The sequence below is a fragment of the Myotis daubentonii genome, chromosome 4 (assembly GCF_963259705.1).
Source record: "Myotis daubentonii chromosome 4, mMyoDau2.1, whole genome shotgun sequence".
NCBI classification, from domain to species: domain Eukaryota; kingdom Metazoa; phylum Chordata; class Mammalia; order Chiroptera; family Vespertilionidae; genus Myotis; species Myotis daubentonii.
This window is the reverse complement of record NC_081843.1, coordinates 3,880,985-3,898,692: the sequence shown is the minus strand read 5'-3', so window position 1 is coordinate 3,898,692 and position 17,708 is coordinate 3,880,985. Positions and strand designations below refer to the sequence as shown.

At 44.9% G+C, this 17,708-nt stretch overlaps 1 protein-coding gene across 1 annotated transcript in view; it reads left to right on the top strand.

Annotated features, from left to right (window-relative positions):
* Positions 1-17,708, top strand: part of DNAH3 (dynein axonemal heavy chain 3) — a 192,778-nt gene that overhangs the window by 47,542 nt on the left and 127,528 nt on the right. Inside the window, exons 16-19 of the mRNA XM_059692029.1 lie at positions 5,287-5,440; positions 6,455-6,599; positions 10,740-10,951; positions 15,197-15,288. Coding sequence (XP_059548012.1) covers positions 5,287-5,440; positions 6,455-6,599; positions 10,740-10,951; positions 15,197-15,288 — 603 coding nt within the window. The remainder of the gene's footprint in view (positions 1-5,286; positions 5,441-6,454; positions 6,600-10,739; positions 10,952-15,196; positions 15,289-17,708) is intronic.

The following is a 17,708-nucleotide window of genomic DNA, read 5'->3' as shown; positions in this document are numbered from 1 at the left end:
TCATCCATAGGTGTACGATTTTTGTCCAGTCTTTTCCCACAACCCCCACACTCCTCCCCCCCCCCGAGAATAGTCAGTCCACTCCCTTTCTATGCCCCTGATTCTATTATATTCACCAGTTTATTATGTTCATCAGATTATTTATTCACTTGATTTTTAGATTCACTTCTTGATAGATGTGTATTTGTTGTTCATAATTTGTATCTTTACCTTTTTCTTATTCCTCCTCTTCTTAAAGGATACCTTTCAGCATTTCATATAATACTGGTTTGGTGGTGGTGAAGTCCTTTAGCTTTTTCTTATCTGTGAAGCTCTTTATCTGACCTTCAATTCTGAATGATAGCTTTGCTGGATAAAGTAATCTTGGTTGTAGGTTCTTGGTATTCATCACTTTGAATAGTTCTTGCCACTCCCTTCTGGCCTGCATAGTTTCTGTTGAGAAATCAGCTGACAGTGGTATGGGTACTCCCTTGTAGGTAACTAACTGTTTTTCTCTTGCTGCTTTTAAGATTCTCTCTTTGTCTTTTGCTTTTGGCATTTTAATTATGATGTGTCTTCATGTGGTCCTCTTGGATTCCTTTTGTTTGGGGTTCTCTGCGCTTCCTGGAGTTGTAAGTCTGTTTCTTTCACCATGTAGGGGAAGTTTTCTGTCATTATTTCTTCAAATAGGTTTTCAATATCTTGCTCTCTCTCATCTTCTGGCACCCCTATAATTCGGATGTTGGTATGCTTGAAGCTTTCCCAGAGGCTCCTTACACTATCATCATATTTTTGGATTCTTTTTTCTTTTTGTTTTTCCGGTTGGGGGTTTTTGCTTCTTCGTATTTCAAATCTTTGACTTGATTCTTGCAATCCTGTAGTCTGCTGTTGGGAGTCTGTATAATATTCTTTATTTCAGTCAGTGTATGCTTAATTTCTAGTTGGTCCTTTTTCATAACCTCGAGAGTCTCACTAGATTTATGGAGGGTCTCACTCAATTTATCGGCAGTTTCTAGAAAATCCTTGAAAAACTTTATAAGTGTGGTTTCGAACTCTATATCCAGTACTTTGCTTTCCTCCATTTCTGTCATTTGTGACATGTTTCTTTGTCTCCGCATTTTGGCTGCTTCCCTATGTTGATAGAGTGGCTTTCTGTGCTAGGTGTCCAATAGGGCCCAGTGGCTCAGCCTCCCCAATTACCTGAGGTGGACACTCTTGGTGCACCCCTTTGTGGGCTGTGTGCACAGTCTTGTTGTAGTTAAGCCTTGATTGTTGTAGATATCACTGAGAGGAATGGACCTCCAGGCCAATTGGCTGTGAGAATCAGCTGTGTCTATGGTGCGAGAACTTCTGTGCTGGAGACACCCTTCTGGGGCAAGACTTGCTTCAGTGGCGCTTTGGTGCTTACTGAGTCTGCCCCCTGAGTGTGTCCCTTATGGATCTGAGTAGTTGTAGTCTGGATGGTCCCACTCTGACCACTGGGTACACTGGCTCTTGGAACTCTAAGGAGGTGCTAATTTAGCCTCTTCCTGAGGCTACCCAGCAGGAGCTATGGAGAGATCTGCAGATTCCTCTTCTTTGTTTGGGATTTGGAGGTGCCCAGATGAGGCCCAGCTGTGAAGCAATGCAAGCTGCTGTGGGGCCTTGGGCCTTCTCTTGGAAGTTCTGGGTCTGTGGCCCAGCTGCAGTTTGTTAGGTAATTTTCAGGTTGCAAAGGGCCAGGGCATTCATATGCAAATGCCTCTGCCGCAGCCTGGGTGGGGCGAGGTCTCAGGGAATCAAAGGGCGGAGCAAGCAGTTATAGTGGATCCTCAGCCCTGCCCTAAGGGGCCGCGCACGTCTCAGTGTCCCGGTAATTTAATTGCTGCAAGCACCTCTGAGGGAAAGCCACCCTCGAGTTCCGAGTTCTGCCCGCTGCCAGACAGTCCAGTTTCTCCCCATATGAGTCCTGGGTCCCCAGAGACTTCCCAGAACCTGAGTTCAGAGCAGTTGGGAACTTGTGACTCCCTCCCGATTCAAAAAGACAGCCGCGTCCTCAGGTACCAGCCCCTTTCCGCGCGCGCTCGAGCCTCTGTACCTTTGTACTTTACTTCCGCAGCTCCTAACCCTCAGTGTGCCCTTCTCTTTCCTTCTAGTTGTAGAATTTCCACTCTGCCAGCCTTCCTGTAGTTCTGGATGATGTCCAGTTTGTCTTTTTATTGTATTTTTGAAGTTGTTGTAGGAGGCAGCAATTTTGGTGTTTACCTATGCCGCCATCTTAGTTTCTCGACAATATTTTTAATAATGCCCGTTGTGCCTACCAGTGGCCCCCCACTAGAGGAAACTTGTGTTTTTCTATGGGCAGCAGTATAGTAAGCAAATACAATGAAAAAGCAAGGAGAGCAAGTGATATTAATATCAAGGCAAAGACATTCATGTTCCAAGATGGTTACTTAGATAAAAAAAAAAGTTAAAGCATTATTAACCTTTATATATCAAATATTCTAAATAAATAATCTTTATATATAAAACTCTAATATGCAAATAGACCATATGGTGGAACAACCGAACAATCAAACAACTGGTCGTTATGATGTGCCCTGATCACCAGGGGGTGCATGCGGAACATGGCGGGTGTCAGCCACAGTGGGATGGTGGAGCAGGTGAGTGGGGCGCCAGACCTAGGCTGGGCGCTGGTCGCTGTCATTGGGGTGAGCCTCTGAAGGTTACTGAAAATTCTTTGCTCCTGTGTGCCACAGTCCCACCCACCGCTCACACCTGCTGCCAGCGCCTGCCCTGCTCACACCCACTGCTGATACCAGAGCCGCTGCTCGCACCCTCTTCCAGCACCCTGTGCCGGCCCCAATCTCTCGGCACCATCAGCGGATGCAGGCAGTGGTTGCCAGCCCCAATCGCCCCTGAGGGCTTCTCCACGTTCCCCTGCTCCTGAGGGGCAATCAGGGTAGCAGTCGCTGCTCACATCTGCTGCCAGCACTGGCCCCGCTCACACCCACTGCTGGCACCAGCCACAATCGCTCCACACCATCAGCAGGTGCGAGCAGGGCTAGCACCATCAGCATGTGGGAGCAGTGGCAGTGGGGGTGAGGCTGCCGGCAGACAGAACACCAGGGGCTGCAGCAGGAGGGGCTGGGTGGGGGCGTGGAGGATGGGCCACAACCCACCCCTGTGCCCACTGTAGCCTCGCAGCCCACAGTTCCTTTCAAGGTGCATGAATTCGTGCACTGGGCCCCTACTTAAAAATAAATGAATAGAGTGAAACTTGAATAAGGACATAAATAGAAGTAAACAATAACTCTGATTTGTTGTATACATACCAAACTTTCTACCTTACAATAAAAACAGAACATTCTTTTTAACTGTCCATAGAACATTTTTAAAAAATTGACCATATTTTAGAACTTGAGAAAAACTTTAAAGAAACAGGAATTATATAGGCCATATCCTGTTATGATAATGAGTATCAGTGATCTATTGCCACATGAAGAATCATCCCCAAACTAGCAGCTTAAAATACAAACCTATATCATCTCACAGGTCTGTGAGTCAGACACCCAGACACAGCTGAGCTGGGTGCCTCTGGCTCCAAGTCTGTCATGAGGTTGAAGCCAGGTCAGCCAAGCTGCCTTCCCAGCCAGGAGCTCAACAGGTGAGGATCCACTTCCAGGCGCACTTACGTGCCTGTGAGTAGATTCAGTTCCTCACGGCTGTTGGCCAGAAATGGCCCTCTGTTCCTTGCTACATGGCCTCTACATAGAGCAGCTTGCATGGCAGCTGGCTTCCCAAGGGGTCAGGGGGGAGTGGGAGAGAGAGGAGAGAGAGAGAGAGAGAGAGAGAGAGAGAGAGAGAGAGAGAGAGAGAGAGAGAGAGAGAGAAGAGAAGAGAAGAGAAGAGAAGAGAAGAGAAGAGAAGAGAAGAGAGAGAAGAGAGAGAGAGATCATAGTCTTTTTGTCACCTACTTGGAAGTGACATCTCATCTCTTTTGCCATATTATTTGTTAGAAGTGAGTTACTTGAGCCCAAACTCAAGAGGAGACAATTGCACAGGGATAAATACCAGGAGGTCATGGGGATCTATGGGGACATTATCAGAGGCTGCTTACCACACAGTTCAATTAGAAATAAAACCCAAATTAACTTTCATAAATTACTTTTAAGAAAAAAAGAACATTAAAACTGTCATAACAGAATTAAGTTTTCTTAAGATAATAGCCAAATTAATGTATGTCACTACAGCTGTTCTCAATGGTCTGTCTCTTATTCGTTCCATTAATATTGATTATTTTCTGTGTGCCAGAAACTCTTTGGAGATAAAAACAGGAATTAAGGGGATGAATCTGCATTGATAGAGCTTACAATTTAGTGAGTGACAGCAAATACTTGTATAGTGATGATTATAGACCAGGCTCAATTATGAGCATTTTGTATATATATTATCTTATTAAATACTAAAATGGTACTTTTCTGTTCCCATTTTATATATCTGAGGTACACAGAGGTTAAGTGACCTAGCCAAGGTCACATGGCTACTAAGTGGCAAAGTTGGGATTTGAACCTAGCCTGTCTCACTCTAGAACCTGTCCACTGAACTCTGTTATTATTCTACCTCATCAGGAAAAGGGAGAAGTAAAGTTAAGATCTGCTTGTTGATGATATAGATGAAGGAGACAAACCTCTGGACAGGTCTTCCCTGGTCACTCCAGCTAAAGCAGCCCTTCACTCCCATTCACTAGTCACTCTGCCCTCTTTTATTTTCTTCAGAGTATTTGGCCCTATGAGTAATATTTCATCTTTTTCTATGTATGGTTTTATCCAGTCATCCATCCATCCATCCATGTATGTTTGTTGTCCAGGTCTTCTCCAACTAAAATACAAATTCCATGGAGGTAGGGAGCGTAACAATGTACTTCATTAATATAGCCCTGATGCCTAGATCAGTTCTTGGAATGTAGTAGGCACTCAATAATAAGTATGTAATGAATGAAAGAATAATGTGTCATGCTCATATACTGTATACTAGTATATATATAGTAAGTTATATACATATACATCATATACATATACATATACATATACATATACATATACATATACATATACATATACATATACATTTACCTGTACAGGAAAACATCTAAAAGTATTTAACCACCAAACACAGTTACCATCAGCTATCTCTGGGAGGTGGGATTGTAAGTAGTATAGTATATGTATCTTGTATCAGGAAATTGGATTTTGGGTGAACAATGCTGTAACTTTGAAAATCACAAAATGAAAAGTCCAAATATTAGTGGGCTATCTTTACTTTCAGGTGCTTAGAATTTGAGTCGAAACTTGAGGGCTACAACAAGGAACTAGAAGGCTTTAGAAAACGTGAAGTGATGTCTACGGAAGAAATGAAGAACAATGTTGAAAAGCTTAACGAGCTTTCCAAGAACCTTGATCAGGCGCTGGTGGAATTTGAGGTTCGGAGCCTTGGGATGGGGACTATGACTCTACTATTCTGTTGGTTCTGGTCCTTGGTCTTGTATTTTTCTAACATCACCTGTCAGCTGGATAGCACTGATTGACTGATTAATTGATTGATTGATTGATTGACCAGTTCTTTCATTGGTACTTTCAGCTACCTTTTTCTACACTCCTACATTATACTAGTTTTTTTGTTAGTCATTGAGTAGACAGAGAAGAAATTATAATAGAATAATTGCTCACATATATTGAGCATTCAGTAGGTGCTCAACAATGTACAAAGGGCTTCATATGAACTGTATCACTTAATGCCCGTAACAAACCTCTGAGGTAGGTACTGTTATTACCTCCATTTATCTTAATTTAAAATGAGAGGACTAAGACTTGGAGAAGCTAAGGAACTTCTCCTGAAGGTCAACTAGTGAGTTATTTTTAAAATATATATATTTTTATTGATTTCAGTGAGGAAGGGAGAGATAGAAACATCAATGATGAGAGAGAATCATTGATCGGCTGCCTCCTTCACAACCCCTACTGGGGATCAAGCCCACAACCTGGCCATGTGCCCTGACTGGGAATCGAACCATGATCTCCTGGTTCATAGGTCGATGCTCAACCACTGAGCCAAGCTGTCTGGACTCCACTAGTAAGTTCTTTAACTATGAAAGTTCTTACCTCTGAGGCAAGTTGACACAAGAAGGCAGCATCATGTAAACAGCAAATGTACACATGGAAACTGTGGAAATAGAGCTATAGATATGTCACAGTGGGAACAAAGCTGGTGGAGCAAGAAGCAAATTATCCTAGAGGTTCACCCAACTAGACCTCAGCTGCCATGGCCCTCACAGGTACAGAGGGTTCTTCTTGATTGAGTCCATGACTTATTTTCCTCTCTTGCTAACAAGCATCTTCCTCAACTTGGTGTTCAAAACATTGAAGAATTTGCCAGGATGGCTTCTAGGGGTCAGGAGAACCACCAACTAATAGACAATATCCCCCTTTGCCTGCAGTTTATCAATAAGGAGGAGGAGCTATTGGGAAAGGAGAAGAGTACCTTCCCTCTTCTGCAAACCGTGATGACCAACAAAGTACCCTACGAACAGCTGTGGGTGACGACCTATGAGTTCAGCATCAAGTCAGAGGAGTGGATGAATGGTATGCCGCAGTCCGCCTATGCTGGGGCAGGATGGGGATGGAGTAATGGGTCCACCCTAGCCAGTTCTGAAATAAAGTTTGATCTTCGAATTCTGGCTGGACTTTGCAACATATTCTGATGCTCTGGATGAAGGCCGCCACAATCAATTTTTCTGATATGATAATGATGGAAGGTGGGGATCAAAGAGCCAGACCTATTGCCAGAGTAAAGCCAAATAGGCAACCATCCAGAGACATGAATTGGGTAGTGACTCAGAGAGGTAGAAGGTGGGAGAACAAAATAGTGGCTCTATTAGTGTGCTGTTGCAAAAAAAGGCCAAAGTGCCATAGGCATCTATAAACTACTCCTTTTACTCTAGAGCTATTGAGATAGGAGAGATACTGAGAAGGTAGAGCCAACAGAACTTGATGATTGATCTGATATGGGGCAAGGGGGCAGAGAGGGAGAATGAAGGGCCAGGATGACTTCCATACTCTCAGCTTAGGCACGCTGGTAGATACTGCTGTCACTAAACACCAGTGTTCTTGTCTTTGGCTTATCTTTTGGTTCTTTTGACAGCGTCCTCACAGAACAGAAGTTTTTAATTTTGATGAAGCCTAGCTTGTCATTTCTTTCATATGTCATGCCTTTAGTGTTGCACCTAACAGGTTATCACCAAACCCACAGTCATCTAAATTATGTTATCTCCTAGAATTTTTATAGTTTTACATTTTTCACTTAAGTCAATTATCCATTTTGAGTTAATTTTTGTGAAAGGTATAAGGTCTGCATCTAGATTCATTTTTTTTGCTTGTGAATATCCAGTTGTTCTAACATTGTTTGTTGAAAAATTATTATTTCTCCATTATATTACCTTTTATCCTTCCAGAATTGTCAGCTGACTATATGTGGGTCTATTTCTGGGCCCTCTATTCTGTTAAATTGATCTATTTGTCTTCTCTTTCATCGATACCACACTTGATTATTGTAGCTTTATAGTAAGTCTTGAAGTTACTGGGAAATGTCAGTCCCCCAACTTTATTATTATATTGGCTACTTGGGGTCTTTCATGTCTCCAAATAAACTTTAGAACCAATTTTTCAATATCCAAAAAAACATAACTTGCTGGGATTTTTATTGGGATTGTGTTGAATCTATACTCAAGTTGGGAAGAACTAACATCTTTAACATTGTTGAATATTTCTATCCATGAACATGGACTATCTCTCCAATTATTCTCTCTGACTTATGTCATCAGAGTTTTTTAGTTTTAATTATATAGATGTTGTACATATTTTGTTAGACTTATGTCTAAGTATTTTAATTTTAGGAGTGCTAATGTAATGTGCTTTTAATTTCAAGTTCCATTTGTTCACTAGTGGTATAAAGGAAAGCAGCCCTGGCTAGGTAGCTAAGTTGGTTGGAGGTTCATCATTATATGCCAAGGTTGAGGGTTTGACCCACATTCAGGGCACATACAGGAATCAACCAATGAATTAGTGTTGTACCTAACAGGAGCAACAAATCAATGTCTCTCTCTCCCTTCTTCTCTCCCTCTCTCCCTCTTTCTCTCTCACCCCCTTAAACATTAATAAATTAAAAATAAAAAAGAAAGCAATTGAGTTTTATATATTAACCCTGTATCCTGCAACCTTGCTATAACTGTGAATTCGTTCCAGGAGTGGGTTTTTTTTTTTAATTCTTTCAGATTTTCTATATAAAAGATTGTGTCGGTGGCAAACAGTTGTACGTCTTCCTTCTCAATCTGCATACCTTATACCTCCTATCCTTATCTTTGCACTGGCTAGGATTTCCATTAAATGATGTTGAAAAGGATGGTTAAAGGGGACATTATTGCGTTGTTCCTGATTGTAGTGGGAAAGATTGTAGTGTCTTATCATTAAGTATGATTTCAGCTGTAGGTTTTTTGTATATGTTCTTTATATGAAGTCAAGGAAATCCCCCTCTATTTTTCCTTTGCTAAGAATGATTATCATGAATGGGTGTTGGATTTTGTCAAATGCTTTTTCTGAATCTATTGAAATCACCATGTAATTTTTCTTCTTTAGCCTGTTGATGAGATAGATTACATTAATTGATTTTTCAAATGTTGAAACAGCTTTACATACCTGGAATAATAAATCCCAACTGATTGTGGTATATAATTCTATTTCATATATTATTAGATTCAATTTACTAATATTTTGGGGGGATTTTGCATCTATATTAATGAAAGATATTGGTCTTTAATTTCCTTTTATGTTAATGTGTTTGTCTGTTTTGGTATTAGGGTAATGCTGGTTTCATAGAAGGAATTAGGAAGTATTTCCTCTGTTTCTGCCTTCTGGGAGAGATTGTAGAAAATTGGCATCATTTTGATCTAAAATGATCGGTAGAATTCACCAGTGAACCCATCGGGGCCTGGTGCTTTCTGTCTTGGAAAGTTATTGACTATTGTTCAATTTATTAAATAGATACAGGCCTATTCAGATTGTCTGTTTTTTCTTGTGTGAGTTTGGGTAAATTGTATCTTTCAAGGAATTGGTCCATTCCATCTAGGTTATGAAATTTGTGGTCATGAAGGAGTTCAGGATATTCCTTAATTATCCTTTTAATGTTCCTGAGATGTGCATTGATGTACCCTTTTTCATTCTGATATCAATAATTTGTGTCTTTTTCTTGGTTAGCCTGGCTGGAGGTTATTAATTTTATTAATATTTTCAAAAAACCAGCTTTTTGTTTTATTATTTCTTTTTTCTGCTTGCTTTGGATTTAATTTTCTCTTCTATATACAACAACTTTTGATGAGTTATATTTTCTTTTTCTTTGGCTAAAAATATTTTTTAACTTCTCTTGAGATTTTGTCTTTGACCTGTGTTACTTATAATTACATTGTTTAATTTCAAAGTATTTTGGGATTTTACCAGCTAGCTTTCTGTTATTGAGTTATGAGAGCGAAACTCCTTGCTTTCTTCCTGATCTGAGGGAAAAAGTCTTCCATCTTCTACCATTAAGTAAAATGGGTTGTTTTGTTTTATTTTTTAAAACCACTTGATGGCAGTACGATTAACATGTAAAAAGCTGTATATATTTAATGAATATAAAAGTATAACATTAGTGTAGCTTTTTACAGTTACCCTTTATCAGACTAAGGCAGTTCCCTTCTATTCCTAGTCTGTTGAGAGGTTTTTAGCATGAATGATATTGAATTTTGTCAAATGCTTTTTCTGCATCAACTGATGTTATCACATGATTTTCCTTGTTTAGAGTGTTAATATGGTATATTACATTGTTTGCTTTAAAAATATGAAACCTGCCTTGCATTCCCACAACAAAGCCCACTTAGACATGGTATATTATTCTTTTTACATATTACATGGAACTCATGTACATTTTTTCTGTCTTTTTAAAAAATTTCAATTTTTGATTAGTTAACAAAAATGTTGGGTTGGTGAAGCATGTTAGCAATTAATGGAGCTGTATCCACGAAGCTATGTTTAGTCTCAGTAGCCTTCAAAGAAAAGTTTTTGAGTACATTTGCAACATCATGATGCAAGAATTAATACTAACTTGAAAGATTGAAGGGGAAGGAAGCCACATCATGCAAGATTTTGACTGAATGTGTAACCTGCTAAAGGGTCCCTATAAGAGAAAAGGCAGAGAAGGAAATTAATGCTTGGGGGGTACTTTTTTTAAAAAAAATGAAGTTCCATTCTTTCAAACTAATCTATTTTTAAAGAATTCCAAGCTTACATAGAAGCTGCTAAAACTGTACAGAGAACTCCCGCTCGCATTCAGCCACATTCTCCAGTGGCTACTGTTTCTCAGCATTTGTGGAGCTTCTATAACCAGTGCTATCACCAGTTCCCTGTCCACCTTGCACCGCATGGCAGGGGCAGGTTAGCCACTGTGCTTACCTCACTTCACTTCCACGGTCACCCTGTTTCACAGGCGATGCTCTCAAAGCTTCAGAAAGTTTAGTAAGCCTGCTCGTTTCACTGGCAAAGGCAACGTTTCAGACGCAGACCCAACTCCAGGCCTGTGCTTGCTCCAGTACCCGCCCCACAGGCCCAGTTCTGAGCTCAGGGAATTAAAGGTGCATGTGGCTGACATCTGCTTGGGGGTCTGACCCTTCCCCCCATCCGTCTTTTTTATTCCAGGGCCCCTCTTTGTGCTGAACGCTGAGGAGATTGCGGAGGAAGTAGGGAATATGTGGAGGACAATGTATAAATTGACCAAGACCTTAGCTGACATACCTGCACCCAGGCGCTTGGCCGAGAACGTGAGGATGAAGATTGACAAGTTCAAGCAGCACATCCCTATTCTCAACATTTCCTGTAACCCAGGAATGAAGGAGCGGCACTGGCAACAGGTCCTGTCACTGCCCGCCCCCTGCCCAGCCCATTCCTGGTCCTGGTAGCCCCGAGAAGGCAGGAACCATTCCTAGGTCAAGCTTTTTCTGAAAGGAGAATCTACTGGAAGCCAAGGGGGTAGGAAGGGGGTGAGAGCCTTTTGACATAAGGGAATGGGCAGAATAAGGGATGCACTGCCTTCTGCATGAGCAGGTCTCCCTGTGCGTTGGGAACCCCGTTGCTGGTAGTTGAGTGCTGTTTCAGCCCGTGGCCATGCAGGCTCTCCTTATCTCCTTTCTTGGCAAAGAGGTGCTCCAGGTTCTACAGGGGACAAGGGTATTGAAGTGCAGTGGCCACGGCCTTGCTTTGCTCCTCGACCTAGGCTACACAGAAGAGAAATCCACATCCCTTCCTGGGTCTCCAAACATGCCTGACTCCTGCTTGCGCTGACTGTGCTGGAGCTCTGGCATCCAACAGGCTATGCTCAGAAACAAGCGTCCATTCCTCTTTCAGCCCTTTGAGTCTATAAATGAGAATAACAAACGACCTTCTTAAAAATAGTTGGGATTTTTATAAGCAACCAAGTGTGAGGGTGATACGTGCGGTGTGAACACTAACCAGAGAGAAGGAAAGTGCACTGTTCCTGTCATAATGATCGTATGCGAGGCTAGCAATGCCCCGAGCAGACTCAACCCAGGAGTTGCTCTGTGTGGAGGCGGAGATGGGTGCCCATAGGCAGACTGAGCTCTGATTGGCCTGGAATTCCCCCTCTCGGGACCACACACAAGACGGAGGACATCGTCCGCAGAAGGTCCCACGCTGAGGGCACATCCATGACTGGCACAGAATGATGCCCTGGCGCAGTGGCTGGGAGCATTTTGGCCTCCCTGGGAAAACAGAGATCTGAACGCATGAGAGATCCAGGAGTGTTCTGTGGAGGGTAGCTGCTTTCCATTTCCCAGGAGCCTTCAAGCTCCAGATGTCCTAAGGCAGGGAAGTAAGGAGGGGCAGAGGAGAGGTCATCTGAGTAGGTTTCTAGTCTTGATCTGCCCCAGCAGCGGGGTCTACAGAGGACAGCTGCCTTCCCTTGGTGCTCAGAGGGTGCCTCTCCCTGTGGACCTAGCCTGACTGGAACTGACCATTGGAGGCCTGGGAGGGGGAGCAGGGCTAGGTCTCTTCGTGAGATGGCACCATAGAAAGCGCCCTCATCAATGTCAATGGTGGTTAGACAACACTCAGGGCCCTTAGAAATCCACCCCTCCACTGGCGCTACACCTGTGAGGATGCTGCTCTCGCGCATTGAAATACAGACCATTCCCCAACAATCATAATCCCCATTGTAGACCACCTAGATCAGCGGTTCTCAACCTGTGGGTCGCGATCCCTTTGGCGGTCAAACAACCCTTTCACAGGGGTCGCCTAAGACCATCCTGCACATCAGATATTTACATGACGATTCATAACAGTAGCAACATTACAGTTTTGAAGTAGCAACGAAAATAATTTTATGGTTGGGTCACAACATGAAGAACTGCATTTAAAGGGCCAGAAGGTTGAGAACCACTGACCTAGATGGACAGATTTGAAAAAAATGCCTCTTAGAAGTAAAATCGCACAACAGTGGCTAAGCCATATTGAATGCCAGGTGTTACTGGGTTCTGTGTTGCATACTTCATGTGGACCCTCTCATGTCACCCTCCCAGCAACCCTTTGACATAGGGACTATGATTATCTCCACTTCCCAGATAAGAAAACTAAGTCTTAGAGAGATTAAGTTGTCACGTGGCTAGGAAGTAAGGAGGGGAGAATTGGTCTCTAGCTCAGCCTGGACAGGTAAAAGGGGAGCAAGAAGTAGCAGATGAGAGGGAGTGGGAGGAGGGGGCCGTGAGCTGTGGGTGACAGGGGCGTGTGACCCGGGGAGTGGCTGCAGAGGAAGGACCCTGATGGGGCAGCCCAGTGGGCAAGCTCAGAAAGAACACAGGCAACCAGGTAGACTCAGGCTGCCCCCGGCCCAGCCCCTTCCTGCCTGCATTGCTGGTCACACCCTGAGCCTCCCCTGACAGCCCAGGCTGGGAGGCCCTTCTCACCCTAGTGCCTAACTCAGGAGACCCGTCCGCTGGCTCTGGCTCTGGCAGGGGAAGGCTAAACTGCCTGTAGCTCTCAGGCTGGGCTCTGGGGTGGCCATTTCATAGGACTTGGGCAGAAAGACTGGTCCTATGTTTGGGGCCCAGACTTTGCTGCTATCGGCACAGTGGTTGCCGCGACAGTTTAAACAAGATGGGACAGGCCGAACTTGGCCTTGGGAAGAAACCCCACTGAGGAGCAGCAGGGCTGGCCCTATGGGCAGTGTTGCCATAGAAATAGAATGTGAACATTTGTGTAATTTTTGGAGTTTCTAGTAGCCACAATTTTACTTTTGAAAATATATTTTTATTGATTTCAGTGAGGAAGGGAGAGGGAGAGAGAGAGAAACATCAATGATGAGAGAGAATCATTGATTGGCTGCCTCTTGAATGCCCCCTACTGGGGATCCAGCCCACAACCCGGGTATGTGCCCTTGGCTGGAATCGAACCTGGGACCTTTGGTCTGCAGGCCGCTGCTCTATCCACTGAGCCAAACCAGCTAGGGCAGTAGCCACATTTTTTAAAGCAAAAACAGGCAAATAAATTTCATGAATAAATTTTATTTCACCAAACTTAACCAAAATATTGTCATTTCAACAGGTAATCAACATAAAAATGTTAAGGTATTTCACAGGACCTTTTCCATGCTGAGTCTGAAACGTGGTGTGCTCCCCACTCACAGCACATCCGCTCGGACTAGCCCACCAGGGCCCCGGCTCCGGATGGGACAGCACGGTTCTGGGCTCTTGGACTAGCACACTGGACGCTTGTTCATTGACATAGTTCACAACGCGATTTAAGTAATAAAACGACCAATCTCCGAGGGTTCGGGGCCAAGTACTATGCCAGGTGCTTGCGCAGCTGTCACTTAGCCCAGGGAACAGCGCGCTCTAAGCTCCGAAGGCAGGAGCAGGGCCGCAGGGCCGCCTCCGGATGCGGGTGCGCACGCGGTGTGGGCTGCGCTCTCGCCTTCTGCAGCGAGTAACCTGCACCGCGCTACATGGAAGCCCCGAGGGAGATGGGTAAGAGCCTTGGAGTCAGAATGGAGCCAGGTCCCAGTTCCACAATTTATGAGCTGATGGTCTTGGACAAGATACGTAATTTCCTTGACGTAGTTTCCTGATATGTAAGACGGGGATAGTAATACATTAGAGCCTTCCTCGTGGTGTTGGGAGAATGAAATAAGCACATAACAGTCTTAAAACAGTGCCCATACAGAGTGACCGCTCAATCAATGTTAATTACCTCCTTATTCCCATCGCCCTGGTGGCCCTCCGTGTCCTCAGAGCCCAGGCGGGAGCCACCTGCATGCGCTGGCGCACTCATGCCCTCACCCAGAGCCGGTCACTGACGCTACGCACGCCAGGCCCAGGGGCTCAGGCGGAATAGACAGAACATGGCACAGCTTCACCCCTTCCTGCTCTGACATTTGTAGTCTTGGGGACGGGGGTGCTGGACAGTGACAAACCTGGGCGGGAGGCGGGGGGTCCCCGAGCCTCCCCCTCCACCTGGTGCCGCTCAGGTCTCGCACTTCCTGAGAAGGTCTCAGCGCCCCAGACTTTGCTGAACAGCTTCCCTGGGGATGTGGTCACTAAAAGCTGCGCGGAGGGTAGTGCTTACAACAAAGAAAACACTGCTACGGTTTCCAGCAAGTTAGCACCTGGGACGGGGGAGGTGCGGGGGACGGCTGCCTCCTTCTGCATCCTCGCGTCCTCGGGCTGCCTGTCACCTGGTCTCAGGACTTGCTCCTTCTGTTCAGCAAACTCCGGCTTCTGTCACAGGCCAGGCTTTGCATGAGGCCCTAGAATCACACAGTCCCACCCCCTAAGACACTCCAGGGCTGCCCGACGCCCAGTGCTGGCGCCAGACCAGCGCCCAGGAAAGCAGATAGACCGCAGGGGGGGCCCTGGCTGCCCAGATCCTTAGACGGCACCGCCCGTTCTGCAGCCACTGGCTACGAGCAGCTATTTAAACATGTTACATTAAATGGGAAAATCCATCCAGGCCAACCAGGCACACTTCCGGCTCAGCAGTGCCTGTGGCTGCGGGAAGGGGCCAGGGGGCAGGAGTACTTCCCTCCCCCCATGTCGACTGGGCAGCGCTGGCATGAACCATAAACACGGACTCTCATCTCTTTGCAGATTAGTGAGCTTGTCGGCTGTGAAATAAAGCCCACGGATACGACATGCCTGGCCAATATGCTGGAATATGGATTCAGCAAATTCATTGACAAGTAAGGTGCCCCTTTCTTCAGGGAGTGAGTGATCAGAGTGAGTGATCAGAACCCCCCCACCCCCAACCCCCAATTGCCCCCGCAGGCGGCTCCCTCCTGCCCCCTGGACATGAGGGCAGCCTCCCCTCTGGTAAGTGGCCAGGTGGACCTTTCCTTTTACTGACTTGAAAATTTTTAGTTCAAAGAGAAATTTAGGTTAAAAGTTTCTTGAACCAGAGCTCAGAGCCCACTTCTCTCAGGCTGGCTTTGGTACAGCCGCTTACCCTTAGGGGGCCTCAGTATCACCCTCTTTACCCAACAACAACGATCAGAGGTGGCTCTCTTCCCACCAAGTTACCTGGAACCTGGTCAAAAAACAGAGTCACATGCTCACTCTCCTTCTCCAAACGCCCTGGAGATTGCATACTGTGTGAGTGAGGATGTGTACATGTGAGTGAGGATGTGTACATGTGAGAGAGGATGTGTACATGTGAGAGAGGATGTGTACATGTGAGTGAGGATGTATACATGTGAGAGAGGATGTGTATGTGCGAGTGAGGATGTGTACGTGCGAGTGAGGCTGTGTACATGTGAGTGAGGATTTGTTCATGTGAGAGAGGATGTGTACATGTGAGTGAGGATGTATACATGTGAGAGAGGATTTGTTCATGTGAGAGAGGATGTGTACATGTGAGTGAGGATGTATACATGTGAGAGAGGATTTGTTCATGTGAGAGAGGATGTGTACATGTGAGTGAGGATGTGTACATGTGAGTGAGGATGTGTATTGTGAGTGAGGATGTGTACGTGTGAGTGAGGTTGTGTACGTGTGAGTGAGGATGTGTATGTGTGAGAGAGGATGTGTACGGGTGAGTGAGGATGTATACGTGTGAGAGAGGATTTGTTCATGTGAGAGAGGATGTGTACCTGTGAGTGAGGATGTGTACATGTGAGTGAGGATGTGTACTGTGTGAGTGAGGATGTGTATTGTGAATGAGGATATGTACATGTGAGTGAAGATGTGTACATGTGAGAGAGGATGTGTACATGTGAGAGAGGATGTGTACATGTGAGTGAGGATGTATACATGTGAGAGAGGATTTTTTCATGTGAGAGAGGATGTGTACATGTGAGAGAGGATGTGTACATGTGAGTGAGGATGTGTATTGTGAGTGAGGATGTGTATTGTGAGTGAGGATGTGTACATGTGAGTGAGGATGTGTATTGTGAGTGAGGATGTGTACGTGTGAGTGAGGTTGTGTATGTGTGAGTGAGGATGTGTACATGTGAGTGAGGATGTGTATTGTGAGTGAGGATGTGTACATGTGAGTGAGGATGTGTATTGTGAGTGAGGATGTGTACGTGTGAGTGAGGTTGTGTACGTGTGAGTGAGGTTGTGTGTACTGTGTGAGTGAGGATGTGTACTGTGTGAGAGAGGATGTGTACGTGCGAGTGAGGATGTGTGTACTGTGTGAGTGAGGATGTGTACTGTGTGAGAGAGGATGTGTACGTGCGAGTGAGGATGTGTATTGTGAGTGAGGATGTGTACATGTGAGTGAGGATGTGTACATGTGAGTGAGGATGTGTACGTGTGAGTGAGGTTGTGTATTGTGAGTGAGGATGTGTACATGTGAGTGAGGATGTGTACATGTGAGTGAGGATGTGTACGTGTGAGTGAGGTTGTGTACATGTGAGAGAGGATGTGTACATGTGAGAGAGGATGTGTACATGTGAGAGAGGATGTGTACATGTGAGTGAGGATGTATACATGTGAGAGAGGATTTTTTCATGTGAGAGAGGATGTGTACATGTGAGAGAGGATGTGTACATGTGAGTGAGGATGTGTATTGTGAGTGAGGATGTGTATTGTGAGTGAGGATGTGTACATGTGAGTGAGGATGTGTATTGTGAGTGAGGATGTGTACGTGTGAGTGAGGTTGTGTATGTGTGAGTGAGGATGTGTACATGTGAGTGAGGATGTGTATTGTGAGTGAGGATGTGTACATGTGAGTGAGGATGTGTATTGTGAGTGAGGATGTGTACGTGTGAGTGAGGTTGTGTACGTGTGAGTGAGGTTGTGTGTACTGTGTGAGTGAGGATGTGTACTGTGTGAGAGAGGATGTGTACGTGCGAGTGAGGATGTGTGTACTGTGTGAGTGAGGATGTGTACTGTGTGAGAGAGGATGTGTACGTGTGAGTGAGGATGTGTATTGTGAGTGAGGATGTGTACATGTGAGTGAGGATGTGTATTGTGAGTGAGGATGTGTATTGTGAGTGAGGATGTGTACGTGTGAGTGAGGATGTGTACATGTGAGTGAGGATGTGTACGTGTGAGGGAGGATGTGTACGTGTGAATTGCTATGTCTAGCACCAGAGATTCTCAGGACCCTGTTAGTGTCTCCACGCTCAGGGTGATGGATGAGGAGGCGCCCATGTCAGGG